At 50.5% G+C, this 16,851-nt stretch overlaps 1 protein-coding gene across 1 annotated transcript in view; it reads right to left on the bottom strand.

The window, feature by feature from the left end:
* The window catches only part of LOC144144318 (polyamine-transporting ATPase 13A3-like), a 147,272-nt gene extending 131,428 nt beyond the window's left edge, over positions 1–15,844 (bottom strand). Inside the window, exon 1 of the mRNA XM_077675702.1 lies at positions 15,151–15,844. Coding sequence (XP_077531828.1) covers positions 15,151–15,262 — 112 coding nt within the window. The 5' untranslated portion in view covers positions 15,263–15,844. The remainder of the gene's footprint in view (positions 1–15,150) is intronic.
* Between the last annotated feature and the right edge of the window lie 1,007 nt (positions 15,845–16,851).

The raw sequence follows: 16,851 nt of genomic DNA, 5'->3' as shown, positions 1-16,851 counted from the left end.
TGAGAGTGATTACAAAGTAAACAAAACCCTCATGTGACACTGCTTTAACACCACATGTATAAAAAGCAATTACAGCTGCTGCACACTTCACACTAATTATTCAGTATTCTATAGTGCATCTGTCTCCCACCTTTATCACATAGGCCTCAAAGATTTCTCGTTCCTGTTTTGTGCCATACAACTTCAGCACTCTCGTCGTATCAAATTCTGGCATGCAGCCACCTGGCGTGCATTGAGTCTTGGAGTGGAGCACCAAATCGGTTTCTGTTCAAGTCGTCACCAATGCGGCATGCTCCCACCACCGCCTGTTAGGGCCTTGTCTGCCCTATGTACCATCAAGATACATTGAAATAGGAACAACAAACTACGTGACTTTCAGTATATGCTGTGCATCATGGTGACGGGCTGTGTAGCCACAGGAGGAACAAAGTTACAAGAATTCGTGTCCAACAGTGTTATGGAAATAGCATTTGAGAATGTTAATTTGGCCCACTGCCGCATGTCGTGCGGGGTCCCGCTACGGTTATCAAACTTTGTCACTGTGTACGCTCAAGCAGAACACGACGAAGGCTGATCGCAGAAGCGCAAACGGGCACCAAATATGGTGGTGGGCGAAATAAATATTTTCACGGACCGAACAGTGCCCTCTCGACACCCACGTGCAAGTTGGTCGAACTGGAAGTACATAATACCTTAGATAAACTGCACGAAGCTTACCATCACTCCCAAACCTCCCGCCTCAACCACCTACCAGACGAGACACCCTTGAACTCCTCGTATATCCAGCGCCCCAAGAACAGCTACAAAGTGTGCCCGTCCACATCCGTCAACACATTTGTACAGCTCCCATACCGCGATATATACGCATCAATACGCTCGTCAGGAAAGCAACCCTCTGGAGACCAACGAAACTAACGTGGATAATTACAAACTTTTCATTTCTGCGCGCCAAGAGTCCTTTGCAATGATTTAAGAATATGCAGCAGGACCATGACCTCCTGAATATAATGTCAAGAGCTTATGACAGCACGCAGCGATTACAAGACACGGGGTTCGACGAACCAAAGCGACGCGCAGGAATCACCTTTGTAGCCTGTAGGTCGGAATAGTCTTGTTATTTCTTAGTCAACGACCGTGTGGTGAGCGACAATAGTTTCGTGCGAACGATCGCTCGTGGCTGGCCGGTCGCAATAGTCTTGTCTTGATATTTCTTAGTCAATGACCGTGTGGTGAGCGACAAGAGTTTCGTGCGAACGATCGTTCGCGGCTGGCCATGATAGCACCGCCGTTTGATGTTGAAGGCATACGCGCACTCGCACATCGGAGACGAAACGCCCAGCGGCCTCAACACGGTGCTCTAATAAAATGCAGCGCAGAAGCTTGTCGCGAGCGCACTCATCACTCTCGCAAATCGAGGCGGCACAACTTATGCAGAACGCCCGTGTTCACCGTCGTAACGCACTACGCGCAAATAAGGCGGCCGCACACACTCAGCGTCTCAATCACACGCTGCACACCACCGTGAGCGCTCTCCAGAAGTCTTTGAGAGCGCCCTTATCACAATCGCAAGCCGAACACCCATGCACCGCTGCAACGGCAGACAAAAATCACGCCGAGAAGATCGCAGCAAAGTAAACGTACAACAGCTGCCATTTTTTTTAATTATGACGTCACATCCGGCAAAAAAAAAAGTCTCTTTCTTTGTTTTTTGATGTCTAGTTGGCGCATGCGCAGTAGGGCTCGTCCACCGTTCCTGAACGTCAGGTCGAGGGGGAGGGGGGAGCAGACGGCAAAGGCGCCAGCGCGCGGTCACATGGAGTGTGACGTCACGGCGCGAGGAGCGGTGCGGAGCTAGGGTGCCTCGATGCGCGCCCGCTCTGCGGAGGGTGGCGCCACTCTTTGAAGGGGTCGCCGCCGCCAAGACCGGTTCTCGGGAGGCGCCGCCGCCATTTTCTTGCATCCCGCCCCCGCCGACTCCCGCGCTAGGCGCGCGAAAAGCGGCGCTCTTCACAAAATCTCTTTGCAGAATGTCTGGGTGCTGCGTTCTCTTGTGTTCTAGCAGCGCTAAAAATATCTGGAGCATGTTTCGTTTCCTAGAGACCCAAAAAGGCGGCTTCTGTGGACGGTGAAGATCAAGCGGGACAAGTGGCAGCCGACGAAGCATTCCTGCATATGTAGTGAGTGCAAGTACCCGGCTTCCAAGCAGTGCAAAATCTATTTGGGGCGATTGTAAGCTTGTCTGTGTGGCTGTTTCTCGATACCAGACGCACGGTTTTACGTGTTTATGTTGGAGGTTTCATCATGCTTTTGCGGCCTTTTTATATTTTGATCGATGCAAACGGACGTGGCCTCTTAAAGCGGGGGGCCGATATAAAATGGGTGGCGCTTTGCATCTTTAGTCATTTCACTTTGTATCACGAAATAAGCCGCTCGTTGTAAAAAGGTGTGCGACCTTTCTCAGTCCTGAAGCGTCACCCCGGCGAATCACGCTTACTTCCCCAAAAGCCCATTTTTTGGCAGTGTGAATGATATATCCCAAAGCGTAAAACTGCATGCGACGCGTTATGCTCGTGTTTCTCCGTGTTGTCTCAACTTAAAGTCTGTTATAAATCTTGTTGTGCGCAAAAATTATAATATTTAAGACATTTATTGTCGCTTATCATGCCATAAAAGTAGCGCATGGAGGTGAAAAGAAATGTGTTAATTACACGTCTATTATGTGAATCATGTGGGGATGTGAGCCGATACGCATGGATGCCGGTTTCTTTGATTGCCTTGATTTCACGTCATTTATTATTATTTCTCGGGAGCAAAAGGCACCTATATTGACAATTTAGCGTGCAGGCTCACTTTAAAGGATCCTGTTTTAAAAAAATCCGTGCAGATGGATGGAAGGAGCTGAAGCCAAATGCTGTGCTAACGCCTTTCCCAATCAGAGGTCGGTATTTACCATTTCATTCACTGCGTGTTTTCGTATAAGTGCGTACATTACTTTAAAAATCGGTCCAAAGCATCGAAAGCCACCCCGAGACAGAACGCAGCCTGAGCCCACATCCAACAATGAAGAGGTGGACAACCCCGCTGAAAAACTTCACGCATCATCAGACAGCGGAAATCCTCCCCGAGTCAACTCACAAGAGACGCCATCGGTATCACAAGAGACGTCATCGGAAAACCTCCAACTCAACAGCCCAGGCGTCGAAGCTTTGAATGTCGAAATTACAAACTCGACAAATAAAACTCTCACAGCTAGTGAGACACAAAGGGATTGAGCTGAGTTGAAAAAGCAGTTGGCAGACCTGGAAAGAAGATACACCGCACTTCAAGAACATCACACACATGCTGAGAACGCAATTCAAAACCTCAAAGAGCAAGTTCGAAAACATTCGAGCATAATTATCATTACCTGTATTATAAATGCAGTGAAGTGTGTTTGTATCATTTTGTACATAATGTATTATGTATCAGCAGTGGAGGATGTCGTTCATCACTTTGTGCATAGTGTATTTTTGCTTCAAGGTATTAAATGATTTTCCTACATCCGTGTAAGCCTTTATGTTTAGATTGCAGCCCAAGGACGCTGGTTCGATTCTCGACCGCGGCGGCCGCTTTTCTGATGGAGACGAAAATACAAAACGCCCGTTTGTTCGAGATTTCGGCGCATGTTAAAGATTCCTAGGTGGTCAAAATTAATCCGTAGCCCTCCACTACGGCGCCTCATCACCTATGTAGCGTAGACGCTTTAAACCTCATCAATCAATCAATCACGTTCAGATTGCACAGTGCATGCATGACACACTTTGCCGCCAGGCAATCCTATATATGTAAGTACCGAAAAATAGTTTCAGTGGCTGTAAGCGTGCCGGACATTCACACTTGAATATGCAGCAGTTCCCTTCCTTCGTGTACTCCGCCTACTTTCTGCTATGTTTATATATAAACGCAACGACAGCAAGTTCACGGCGCCGGTATGACACGACGGCGTGAAGTTTTCCGCCGTGTCACCTATCGTAAAAAAAGAAAGGCATTCACCATACCTTCACTTATCACCTCAAAATAGAGAATCCTTCACCAAAACCTTACTCTTCTGTTCATCTACGCTAGAAAAAGAATGTATATCAAAAGTAAAGCCAAATCAAGCCCACACTGTTAGCGAGACCAGCACTATCAAGGCGCGTCACGCAGCAAACGCGCGCCCCGCGCCTAGCGGATGCAAGAAAATGGCGGTCGCGCTAGCAGACGACGCGGTTGTCCTCACCCTCAGCGGAGCGGGCGCGCATCGAGGCACCCTATGCGGAGCCGGTGCGGGGCGCGCGCAGCCACGGCGCGGGAGGGCGGAGCGCGCGCAGTCACGTGGGGTGTGACGTCGCTGCGCCGTTGCTACAGACGCTCCCCTTCGCTCCTCGCGCCGTTGCTAGGGGAGAGGAGGAGGCGCACTGCGGACGGCGGAAGGTTCGGGGTCGCTTCTAAAGTACATTCGTACTTAAAAGTTCCCACCCCCCGATCCGACCCGAGCAACGCAAGCCGGTTGTGGGCGGTTGGGGCTCAGCGGGCTCTCATTGGCTGTGGCCTCACGACGATCGCAACGACGGCACAACCAACGTTTATAAAAAGTATTTATAAACGTTGGGCACGACTGCATCTGGCTTGCCAGTCGCACGTCGTGAGCCTCCTTCGACCAGCGAACGACGCCAAAACAGGCCCTAGCTAACGATCAATTGTAACGATCAGTCGCATGCGAATCGGGTGCACCCGTGGTACATGTGTCTGGCGCTTAATCGCTGGTCGGAGGAGACTCACGACGTGCGACTGGCAAGCCAGATGCAGTCGTGCCATCATTGCGATCGTCGTGAGGCCACAGCCAATGAGAGCCCGCTGAGCCCGCAACCGGGTTGCGTTGCTCGGGTCGGCTCGGGTGATGGGAACTTTAGGCTTAGCATCCTGGCGGATATTTGATCGCCGCTATCTGTGCAACTGCGAATGACAATCCGTAACACAACTTTTCAGCACACTATCGTCCCCTTTCTCGCATGTGGAACTTTATTTCAGCTATAACGGCCGTTTGAGCGATCGGTGACCAAGACATCTGCGTAGCCTGTTCGATGCTTCTGCGCAGGTATCGCCATCTCTCGGCCGCTCGGCGCAACGCGCGCCGCGGCATCCACGTCCGGTCAGCGTAGGCTTGCATCCCGGCAGATATCTGATCGCCACTTTTAAAATAAGCCCTTAGCACAATTTTTCACCACACTAACACCTACTTTCTCGCATGTGGAACTTCTTTTTAGCCACCATATTGATTCAGAAGAGCAGCGACAAGCGGTTGCTACCGTCTGCGCCGGTTCGAGCCGCTGAGTGTGCCGAGCTGGCAGGCGCGGCCGGCGTGTGCGCGGACTGTTTCCGAAGGCAGAAAACGCTTCACGATTGCCTGCTTTATCCATTTCTTGCGAACAAACGCGCGGAATCTTCAAATTCAGCTCAGCGATCGTCGCAGTTGACCGTGGAGCAAAAACAGTGGGCGGAGCGACGCCGACGACGCATCGCACGCGCGCATCGGGCCATGTGTCTCAAATTCACGCGTACGACTAGTCGTGGCGCCAGTCGTAACGATCAGTCGCATGCGATTCGCATGCACCAATCATACATGTGTCTCGCGCTTTATTAAGCGCGAGACACGCGCACGACTAGAGTATGCGATTGGCATGTGACTGATCGTACGACTGATCGTTAGAAGCGGCTTTGGCGCCGTACCCTCGTCGGAGGAGGCTCACGTCACGCGACTGGCGAGCCAGATGCAATCGTGCGGTCGTTGCGAACGTCGTGCGGCCGCAGCCATTGATAGCCCGAAGGTGTAGTCATATTTACGTCACTGCGAAAGTTTCTTTTGAAGCCTCGAAGAGACGCTTGTGGCAGTTCCGATTATTCCCGGTGAGCGCGACCACGGGCGACGCTGCGAAGCGCGCCTCCATAAGGTCCCTGAAATTACGCCTCCATGACGTCAGCTCAGGGATTCTCGCATTTGTCGTCTGCTTCACTGGCGCTCGCTCTCCCTGCTATTTTTTGCGCTCGATTGACGTCTGATGCTTGACCGTACCAGATTTTGCGTGTGCGTAACTTTTTATCCTAATATTAGATTTAAAATCGGATACAATAGCTCAAGGCGTGAGTTAAAGTGTAGTTTTGGGTACCGCAACGGAAGAAACATTGCCGGCGTCACGTTATTCCTTGCAAAGCCGGTCCTGTGTGGAGCGCGAAGAGTCGGAGCTAGGCATCAGTTTCTGTATCTAGCAATTTTTCGAACAAAGAAAACAACCAGCTTCTAGTAAACGACAACAGCGAAAAAAAGACATCCCCCTCGCGAGGGGCACGATCAAATGCACAGCATTTCCGAGGGGGTGCGCCGGCAAGTCGTATCTCTTGATCGCGGGACCCGTGTCGCCATCTTTTGGTAGCGCGGGACAACTTGTGGCGCTTTCGAAACAAACGAGAAATGAGTGAAGGATATAAGGCGCGTTCGGTGCATTGAAATCTGTGTCGGTTTCGTGGCTCGGTCGGTTGTGCGCCGGGCACCTTGCGTTCCGCCCGCGGCGTCATGGGTTCGAAACCGGGCGCCGGAAACTGTTATTTCTTCCTGGCTGCGGACTACGACAAGGCGCGCCTGCGGACTACGACAGGGCGCGCATGCGGACTACGACAAGGCGCGCATGCGGACTACGACAGCGCACGCCAACGCCACGTGACATTGTGAGTTACTAAAATGCTATGCATTTAATACAAGATCAAAACAAATTCTCGGCCTTCGGGGCTGTTGGCTTTGGCAGAAAGCATTATAATCATATGTAAGGTAAAACAGTTTTTGCAACCTTGGCGAACACTCGAAAGTATTGTGTCACATCTCTTTACGTTGTCATTGTGTGAAAGTATGCCGACATGCACTATGGGCTGCAAAAACTGTAGGTTGATTTCCAAATAACCCACTGTGTGTACAGGCGCATGATGATTTGATACCAGTATGGAGGTTTATTGAGCAAAACGACTCAAGTTTACGGTAAAGATACAATAACACTATGTTTGCTCAGACCTGGAGGGATATTTCGGTGCATTTACCACAGCCATATTTTTTCAATATTAAGATATGCTTTTTAGGAAAACTGCGCTCAAGGGGGGGGGGGGGGAGGAGGAGGAGGAGGAGGAGGAAGAGGAGGAGGAGGAGGAGGAGGAGATAACTATATTTAACCGTATAAATCGAGCTGAAGTGTGGGCCGGGTCCTCAGACCGGGACCACATAGTAAGGGTAATTTTCTTCAATTCATAGAATGCCATCCCGAGTATACCAGAATTTGTTCTTTACTCCTGGAAGGGTTGGAAAACAAAGAACTGATTGGAAATAGTCATCGGTTTCGATTCTTATAATATACGCACGTATACTATTTATAGCGTTCGTTAGCGAGTATATCAAGCCTTCAACACCGTAATCATTTCCTAATTATTCGGGTTGAGGGTCAGTTCGTTATGACAACGATGGTTACGATAGAAGTTAGGAGCCCAAAAGCCGCCTTGAAGTACTCTAGATAACGTTTTCTGGGCGCAATCGAAGTGACGTTGCACAAACGTTCTCATTGTATTTGTAACTGACTAAACAACGCACGCTGCGGTTAAGCACCTTCTTGCGTGCAGCCATAAGGAAGGCACAAAGTTAGGCACATAAGTTAGGCACAAAAAAAATAATCATGTGTTACAAGTCAACGAAAACGGAAGAAATAGAAGACAGCCGCTTTATTTCCTGCAGCTGTACGATGCGTGTGTAGGGGCTCGCTGCTTGATACGTAGCATTACACTGTTGAGTCTTCATAAGGGCATCTCAAAAATACTGTACGGAAACCCACGCATTTTGAATACTTATATCGAGGAGCTATGAGCGCGGAACCTTGCGAATAAGCTAGAAAGGACGAGTTACACACGATCTTCTGACCGATGCTCTTACGAAAGTTGTTCTCTCTCCTCGTGCGTTGGAAACTTGCGGGGGATACAGCTTAAAATTATTCACATGTGTCAGAAGATGGGAAAAGTAACGGAATTACTAGAAATGCGCTTTTTAATGCATGAAAGCATCAAAGCGGGTGATTTCTAGCAGAGTTACTGCTGCCCCTCACGAGCGGAGCGTAGCAGACAACAGCGGCGCGATTGATTGATTGATTGATTGTGGGGGTTTAACGCGCCGACGCAACGCAGGCGATGAGGCGCGCCGTAGTGGAGGGCTCCGGATTAATTTTGACCACCTGGGGGTCTTTATCGTGCGCCGAAATCTCGTACACACGGGCGTTTTTGCTTTTCGCCTCCATCAGAAAAGCGGCCGCCGCGGCCGGGAATCGAACCCGCGACCTCGTGCTCAGCAGCGCAACGCCTTAGCCACTGAGCCACCACGGCGGGTAACAGCGGCGCGAGTCCCTAAGCCGACGTCGTGTTTTATTTCGTGGTTTATAGTTCTCCCAGCGCTTTTCCGGAAGCAAAAGATGCTTTATTCACTGAGAAATTATTCAATTTAGGTTAAAATTTTGATTCTTCCGCCAAACAGTGTTTTCATGACGTCTGCGATGGCATCACAATGGCAGGTCTTCAAGCTGCTGCGCAGCCTTGTTTACCGTTAGTCAACCAAGATGGCACCACCATACCGCGGCGGACCGTTTTCTGCCTTTGATTTGTTTTTGACCGTATTTGCACCTGGCTTATTTTTGTTAAGGTGGAAAACAATCGTTTCTTGAAACATGGTGTTGATTCGACAAATATATGATCACGTAAGAGACACCGTCGCCTACTCCAATCGACCAGTGTCGTCTGAGACAGCCCCAAAGCGCCGCAGTGCATGACAGCTAAAATAAGCATAGTGCGCCCAGTACCAACAGCAGTACGCATCGGTACTTCTACTTCGGTACATCGGTACTTCAAGGACGCGTCCCTGCAGGTGCTCCTTCCTGGGGTCCCAATGGCGGGCGCTGCTGCGTTGCCGGACAGCAGAGGGACAGTGCCACGTGCGCCATCCTATAATAGCCCCGCGTTTATCTTTTCGCGGTTCGTTTCGGGAACGTTTGCACGCGAGTTTCGATAGGGGCCAGCTGAAATGCTGCATCTTTCCCAGCCTGCGCGGACCATGGGTGACTGCCATACCATTTTGGTGGCCCGCGGAACCGACAAACTTACAGGTGTTCGATCTTCGCACGGCAGATAGACACGGTAAACGCAAAGCGGAATAACAGCCGGGATAATTTACAGCGCGTGTCCGCTAAGACGCCGTGTTGCTTACCTACCCGCAAACCAAAGAAATAGCACGAACACACGGCACCGCATTACTTTTTTCTTTGTCCGTCTGTTAGAACTTTACATGGCCCCAAATTTGTCTAAAGCAAGTAACTATAAATAATGCATCTACTCAGTGACTCTTCCAACATCCCGTTTTTACCTAATACCAAGTACGAAACTTCTAATTAAACGTGTTGGCTGCAATTCGTCTGGAAACCATGCGAATTGTGTCGTGACAGCGACCAACATTGGCACAATCCCAGCACTCACTTCCCCCTTTAACGAAAATTCTCGCGTGCATTTATTTTACACTTACATGTCCCTGCTTCATGGTTTCTTCAAGAAATGGAACGCTTAGGCAAGCTCCACTAATATGCATTCGCGACGTCACAAATTTTAGTGCAGGAATAGTATGTACGGGATCGATACACTTTCCTAACATTTCGGGGGTATTGCCGCAGGTGGTCACGGGCAGGCCAACTTGCTTTGACACTTTCGTGTCCCTGCCACACGCTGCGGAAAATCGTTCCGCTCGCTCTGCGAAAGACCTGTGCCACATTCGAGGGCATCTCGAACCGACATCCTCCGCTTTGGGTGTCCCGGTGAGTACGTCCACGCCCAAACTACTAGGCATGGGTTCCACAATACCACAGCGGAGCTCATCGAAGCCCACCTTTCCAGTAAACGCCTTCGACTTGCCCAAACCAAAGCAGGCCGCGCGGTCCTTCAACATATCCAATGGTCACGCCCTGACCAGATCCCACCTGGTCCCGCTCCGCGGCACTTGGTGCCAGTTTATCTCTGTGCGCCCCCTTCCGAAAAATATGTACCCGGACTCCACCCTGGGCATAGAGAAGACCGAAGCAAAGCCCATAAAAAAACTTTCTACCCAGATAACCCAATTATGGTGGCAGTGGCAGCCTCTAAGAACGCCATCATCACCAACGCCCCAATCCGGACAACTTCCCCCTTGGATGCTTAAGATTTAGCTATTGCGATTGCCCTTACTCAAACCACCTCCAAGATTTTTCTGACCGATTCACGAGCCGCCTGCCGCAGGCTACTGTGCGGTCGGGTGGCCGCGGCCACACGGCGACTTCTGAAGCAACATCCGCCTGCCCATCGGGTGGACATTGTGTGGACTCGAGCCTACTCTGCATTGACGGGCAATAATTTTGCGCATCGACAGGCCCGAGGCCTCTCTCACCGAGCCGCTGAGGCCGGGAGCGCTTCCATACCTCTTCTCACCTACCAAGAAATCACCCTGTACTAGGGAACCACTCCCACTTTGGAAAGCTCGAATAAACGTTCTCTCTCTCTCTCTCGAAACACGAGGCAGACCTCCCCCAGTGCTCACACATCTTTGACCAAAAGCCAAGGAGTCACACTCACACAGATTCAAGGAGGCACTTTTCCTCACCCAGTCCGCATTTACTCTTTCCTACACAGTGCTCCGCTAAATGTAAATTCTGCCAGGAAGCTGGAACTCGGACGCACATGATATTGGACGGGCGAAAAACTCAGACCTTCCGGCCCGTCCCCTTCCCGTGAGCAGCGGTCGACCTGAGGACCAGCTCCTGCTTGTCACCAGGGCTGCGGCAGCCCGGACAACACGTGGGCTCCTGGACCGAGGAACCGCTCATGTGCACGTTATTGCGCAGTGTAGTTTTCGCTCTCTCTCTCTCTCTCTCTCGAGGCGGCCGTAATTAAGAAAATTCACATGCCAAGAACACGCATGCGCGCTCTAAAGCGGGCTGTTGCGGGAAGCGACACGCCAATATTTTTTCACACACAGCTCAGATGGTCCGTATAATTTTGTTGCCACCTGTACGTCACAAAATTGCACTGCACCCGTCTATCTTCATTAACTTCATGCCACTGCGCAAGCTACCAACCTTACAAAAAATGTCGTAGGCGCAAAAAAGGAGACAACCGTAACAGCTAAGGAAGTAATGGCTAACCGAAACAAACTAGCCCAACCCAACACTACCACAAAACGCATATGCCAGAGGCCCAGAATGGCAATCACCGAAACGAACTAGCCTATTCCGACACTAATAAAAAATTCGGCCACTGAGGAAACAACGGAGCCTTGTTTTGGCGTCTCTCTCAACGTCACAGCTTACGTCATCACTAGCCGCAGACAATCCCCAACGCGCGCCTCCTCAACCGAACATCCGCACCGCGACGCGCACTCCCCGGGACACCTGCTCGTCGGCTCCTTGTCTCTTCGCCACTGCCCACCACACTTCTTGGCCCAGCATTTTCCTCCTCTCCGCTTCGCTGCGCCGATTTTTGAACGACGCCAGGCGCGGATGGAACTGAAGCTCCGCCGCTAAAGAAGCCGCATCCCACGCATGTGGCGGCCACCGAAACCAACTCGCCCAATCCAGCATTACTGAAGAAATGCAGAAATTCGGCTAATTGATCCACCTTACAGCGAACACACACGCGGAGAAGCGCCACTGTATCTTGTCCCCGCTCGCAAGAGGAATCCATTACAACCAGGCCGGGTCGCCGCTGTTATGCTTCCGGGAATTGACTATCCTAAATGCGCAGCGTTCTTATGCCGTTTGTCTTGACTGAATTTTAATGCCTCGCATTCTTTGCCGAGGTACCCCCACAGCTCGGACTACAAAAATGCAGATATCGCGAAAGTTCCACCTGTAATCGCTATAGTACGGTAAATAGAGATAACTCATCGCAAGAAATTTTGAAAAACAAAAAACTAAGAAAAATAAAGAAATACGGAAAATGGCGAAACGTGAAACGCAGTGCATTTTCACAATAATGCAGATTTCACGAAAGTTTCACCTATAATCGTTACAATAGCGTAAATGGAGACAATTGGTCGGACGAAATTTCGAACTAAACAATAATACAAATATTAAGAAATTACGGAAAATGGCAATACGTATGACGCAGGTCGTTTCCACAATAATGTAGATATCGCGAAAGTTGCACCTATTATCGTTAAAATAGCGTAAATGGAGATGATTGGTAGAACGAAATTTTTAACAACTAAAAATTACGGAAACTGGTGAATCGTGTAATGCCCTGCATTTCCACAGTAATGCATATTTCGGGACAGTTCCAAATGTAATCGTTATAATAACGTAACTGGAGATAATTGGTCGGGCGAAATTTAGAAAAAATAAAAAATAAAAATATTTTTAAAAATGCGGAAAATGGCGAAACGTATAATGCATGACATTTACACAATAATACAGATTCTGCGAAAGTTCCACTTCTAATCGTTATAACAGCGTAAATGGAGATGTAATTGGTCGGACAGTATTTAGAAAAAAAAAATTGCTGTAAAAAAGTCACTCAAGACAAGCGGCATTAGTGATAATTCTCTGAATTTCTGGAGAATTTTTATAGCCAGTTCTGGCCATGAGTAGCCGAATGCGTTGGGTGATCTTATAGTTTCTTTCAGCCAATGGTGCACATTTACACTATTATAGTCTAACTCCGCCAATTAAGCTTTTCTGTGCAAATGGAGGGCGTTACACGGTAGGCCCATCTTCACTTTTTTATTCATATTTACGTCATTCCTCCACGATTTCTTTTATTTTCGTCTCCGTTTCTAGGGGCAGGTATAAGGTGATTAATATATTTATTTCGTTATTTGCTTCTTGCAAAATTTTTCCTTGCTCTAATTTTGTATTTTTTGGACATTTAAAAAAAAATTACGCACGACCAGCCATCTCTATTTGCGTTATTATAACGATTAAATGTGTTAACTCCTACAATGCAGTTAATTTTTGCGCAAGTGCAGGGCGTTAGACGGTGGGGGTGCTCGGCAAGCAATGCTACGCATTAAAATATATGCCACAGCGACGCTCACTACAGGTGTGCCGATTGAATGAAAACTGGAGACGTCGCTGCCAGTGAAACACACGAGTCTGTTCAGCAAACTCTCCGGCTAAGCTCCGACTGGCGAGGCGCGCATGCAGGCAACCGTGGGAGAGCGCCGTCACTGGTTACGTCGGGTTCCGTGGGATGGCGGTACTTGTCCGTGCTAGCACATTACTGTGCGGCCCTCCACCTCACGAGAACGCAATGTATTGCCTCGAGTCCAATGTGAGTACGATTAATAACATCTCTGTTGACCCCACCGTTGAGAATCGGGTTGAAACGGAGCAGACGACGCACGCCGTTGTTTCTTCTTTCTTTCAGCGTGCGGGCGCAGTGGCCCAAGCTGTACCCAAGCCGCGCCATGTCCGTGGCGCATCGGCCATGTCTGTGGCCGTTTCCAGTGCTGCCAAGCGAAGAAATTTACAGCTAAACTTTTCAGCGAATACCACCTATAGGTTTTGAGGGGGGGAGAAAAGGGCCCGAAACAGTCTGGCGTGGGCTGCCGACACCTTATCAGGCCCGTAGGGGGAGGGGAGGGATATAAAGGAGGGAAAATAAACAAGACAGAAGGTAGAGTTTTCAAATTTGGGGAGGCCGGCAACTGCAATGCGATTGCGCGCAGAAAAGAGCGCCGAGCGGAAGGGGTGCCGTAAGGCGAAGGAAGGAGCAACGGCGGCTAGAGAAACAGGTCAAAGCGCGAATCGGCGCAGCCACATCCGATCGGAAGTCACAGGTTGCACAAAGCGCCTAGTGACGATCTGAGGATTGGGATATTGCTTGTTCGCGCCCGGCGTTTCTAGCGTAAATTCAAATGTCCCGCCAAACGGAGAAGGGGGCGGAGCAACCAGAGATGACGCACAGCGTGGTTACGCAACGCACGTGCAAGCGCGCACTGCGATGACGCAGCGGGCGGCGCAGGCCTCGGAAATCCACATGAAACGTGCCGCTCTAAAACAAACAAACAAACGAAAAACACGGCCCACGCGCGTCGGTGGGAATGGTTTGTTCTCGTCGGTGCTTCGGCAAAGAGAGGCAGTTGGTACTGCGCTTGTTGCGAGGCTTTAATGCCACAAACAAAACCACAAAAACAAAGAACCAAGGCAGGAGGTCCCTTACAGTACATCCGCCTGTTTTCAGTTCGCTTCAGGGTAAGTGGGAATAAATCGTAGAAGGCCTCGCGTCACACAATAAGGGCGGAAGTACTTTTGATACTCGATGCGGCCTTTGGCACAGCACGACAGCTGCGCGGCTGGTTTCAACTGAACAGGGCACCGTTGCTGCTTTCGTTCCACCAAAGGTAAAAGCTCTTACGCACAACCGTACCGTAAACCAATTACAAACTGAAGTTGTTCACACGCGCTTACCAAACAGCAGCGCGACCTTCCCCAAGTTCGCTTTTTTTTTTTTTAACAACGCTGGCGTGAGTGCTTGCAACAGCGAGGGTTTTCGTTCTCATTTTTCTTTTCTTTTTTTACAATTTCTGAAACGCAGTTTTAGTCCCATGACAACGGCCCTGGAAGAGCTAGGGAGCCTACATGCACCGCGCATTCGTCGCAGGCGCGGTGTATGTAGGCTCCCTAAGAGCGCGAACATTGTGCCGACGCGCACAATAGGTAAAGACGAAACCGTGGGCCTGGTAACGCGATACGGCACCCCGCGCCAAAAGGCACGACAAACGGTGCCGGCGCCGGAAACACCTGCTGCAACCCCGCCGCTCCGTTCCTTCTAGCTGACAGTTCGTTCCGACGTTACCGTCTGTCTGTCTGGCATAGCCCAAACTGTCAAACGACCGATAACCATCGCGGGTAAAGAAATCTGGCGCCACATGAAACGCAAGTGGAGAAACGCGCCGCACTTCTTGACCATCGAGGTAAGCGCAAACCCCGCGCTCACCAAGGGGCTCTGTTCCTCCTCCACCCTTGACGAGGATGAGTTCCGCTGTCCCAGTGCGTCACTGGGTGCGCGAACAAATGGAAGGGGCGAAAGCGGACTCACCGTTACCGAGCAGACCTTCGCCTTCGGGAGTCGTAGAGCACGGCGACAGTTGTATGCCAGAGGCGTGCCGGCGCCGGCGACCGTGCAGGAATCGATGATCCCGTTGGCTCATGCTCGCAGCTCGGAAGCGCCGATTACGCACACACGTGCTTCCCAAGTCCGCTCAGAGGAGCCGCGCGCACACACGAGTCGCTCACACGCACTGCTACCAGCAGCTGGTTCTTCGCTCGCTTGCAGTTTCCTCTGGCACCCTGTCCCACACCGATACGGCGAATCTCATCTCGGCAACATGGTAGCTTTAAAAGTCGCCTAAGGTGCTTGTGCTCGTGTCAGGATGATTGAGGCAGGCCCATGCGCTCCATGGCTGATGTACGCACCTGTGCACCCACACAGAACGCAACTCGAACGGCTCCCCGGCGGCCGCGCGCGGACTGCGACTCGCTCCGGAAGCGTGGGTTGGCGGTCTGCACCGGCGAATTGCTAGGCTTAATGGCGAGTACGGCACGAGTGCCTCGTCGGCGTTCCGGAGAAGATGCGGATCCGGGAGGCAAGCTTCGATTTCAAGAGACGATGGAGATTCGATATCAACTCACAGCTGTTCGCGGGGCTACGCTCCTGATAAGCTACCGGCCCAACCGCTTCGGGGAAAAGCCGCCCGCTTGCTTGTGGCGAGGTTGCGCGAAGAGGCTGCGTTCGAGTGTAGCATAGGTGACGCCTCAAGCGCTTAGTAGACAAACCAGTTTCGGTTTCGATTCTAGAAACGACGATGGTGCAATGTTTTGTTAAAAAACAGCAAATTAAAAAAAGTTGCCAGAATGTGACACCTTTGCTCCCTAATTACCAGCTATGATTACATCATTTACTTGTTTATAGATACAGTAAAAGCTCGTTAATTCTAACTCGAAGGGGACCATAAAATTGTCCGAATTAAGCGGAGTTCGAATTAGCGGGCGGGCACCAGAATGAATGGACATTGGACCCCACTGCGCGGGCAGAACACAAAGAAGCCGCCGCTGCACTCGTTATCGCGAATTGGGCGCTGCTACACTTTTTCCGCACTCCACGTGATCGCACGCATCGCAGGCCCAGACCAGCGAACCCAGCACGAAGAAAACTTGCAATGGCATGCACCGGAGCGCTGGCGCCGGCGGCGCGGCGCCCGCTGCGGAAGCGAAAGCAGGCTGACGCAGGCTCGTTGGTCGCAGCATCCCAGCTCGCGCGCTACGCTGTTGTTTTTGTTCTTCGTTGTTTTGCATCTAGTAAATTTGGTTTTGTTGGGATCTGCAACACATTGTAATCACTCTGGGCCAAGTTATTCTGCGAGGAGTGATCAAAACCGGAGGATCCCAGTTCGAATTAACCGTTCTAGATATCGACGCGTTCGAATTATCGGGAGTATTCCCCCATTGAAATATACAGGGTTGTGCCGGGACCAAAGCGTCTGTTCGAATTAAGTGAGTTCGAATTAACGAGCTTTTACTGTATTATGAAAAGCGTTCGCTTGGAAAATGCATCAAAAAATTTTCGGCAGCAGGAAAATAACTGTAAAGAACCAAAAATGGGTGCATCGCCTCGTATCATCTGGCGTCTCTGCATGCTTCACGCTTTCTACTATCGCCCAATAGCAAGACACCCTCGATCGACTACAACCATGCGCCTAGAATCTCTCCGCGCCAGAGGACCGAGGAGGATCTCCAACCT

The sequence above is a fragment of the Haemaphysalis longicornis genome, unplaced genomic scaffold (assembly GCF_048455015.1).
Source record: "Haemaphysalis longicornis isolate Haplotype H1 unplaced genomic scaffold, Haemaphysalis longicornis Haplotype H1 scaffold_7, whole genome shotgun sequence".
Lineage (NCBI taxonomy): Eukaryota > Metazoa > Arthropoda > Arachnida > Ixodida > Ixodidae > Haemaphysalis > Haemaphysalis longicornis.
The sequence above is the reverse complement of the archived record's forward strand: the minus strand, read 5'-3'. Positions and strand labels throughout refer to the sequence as shown.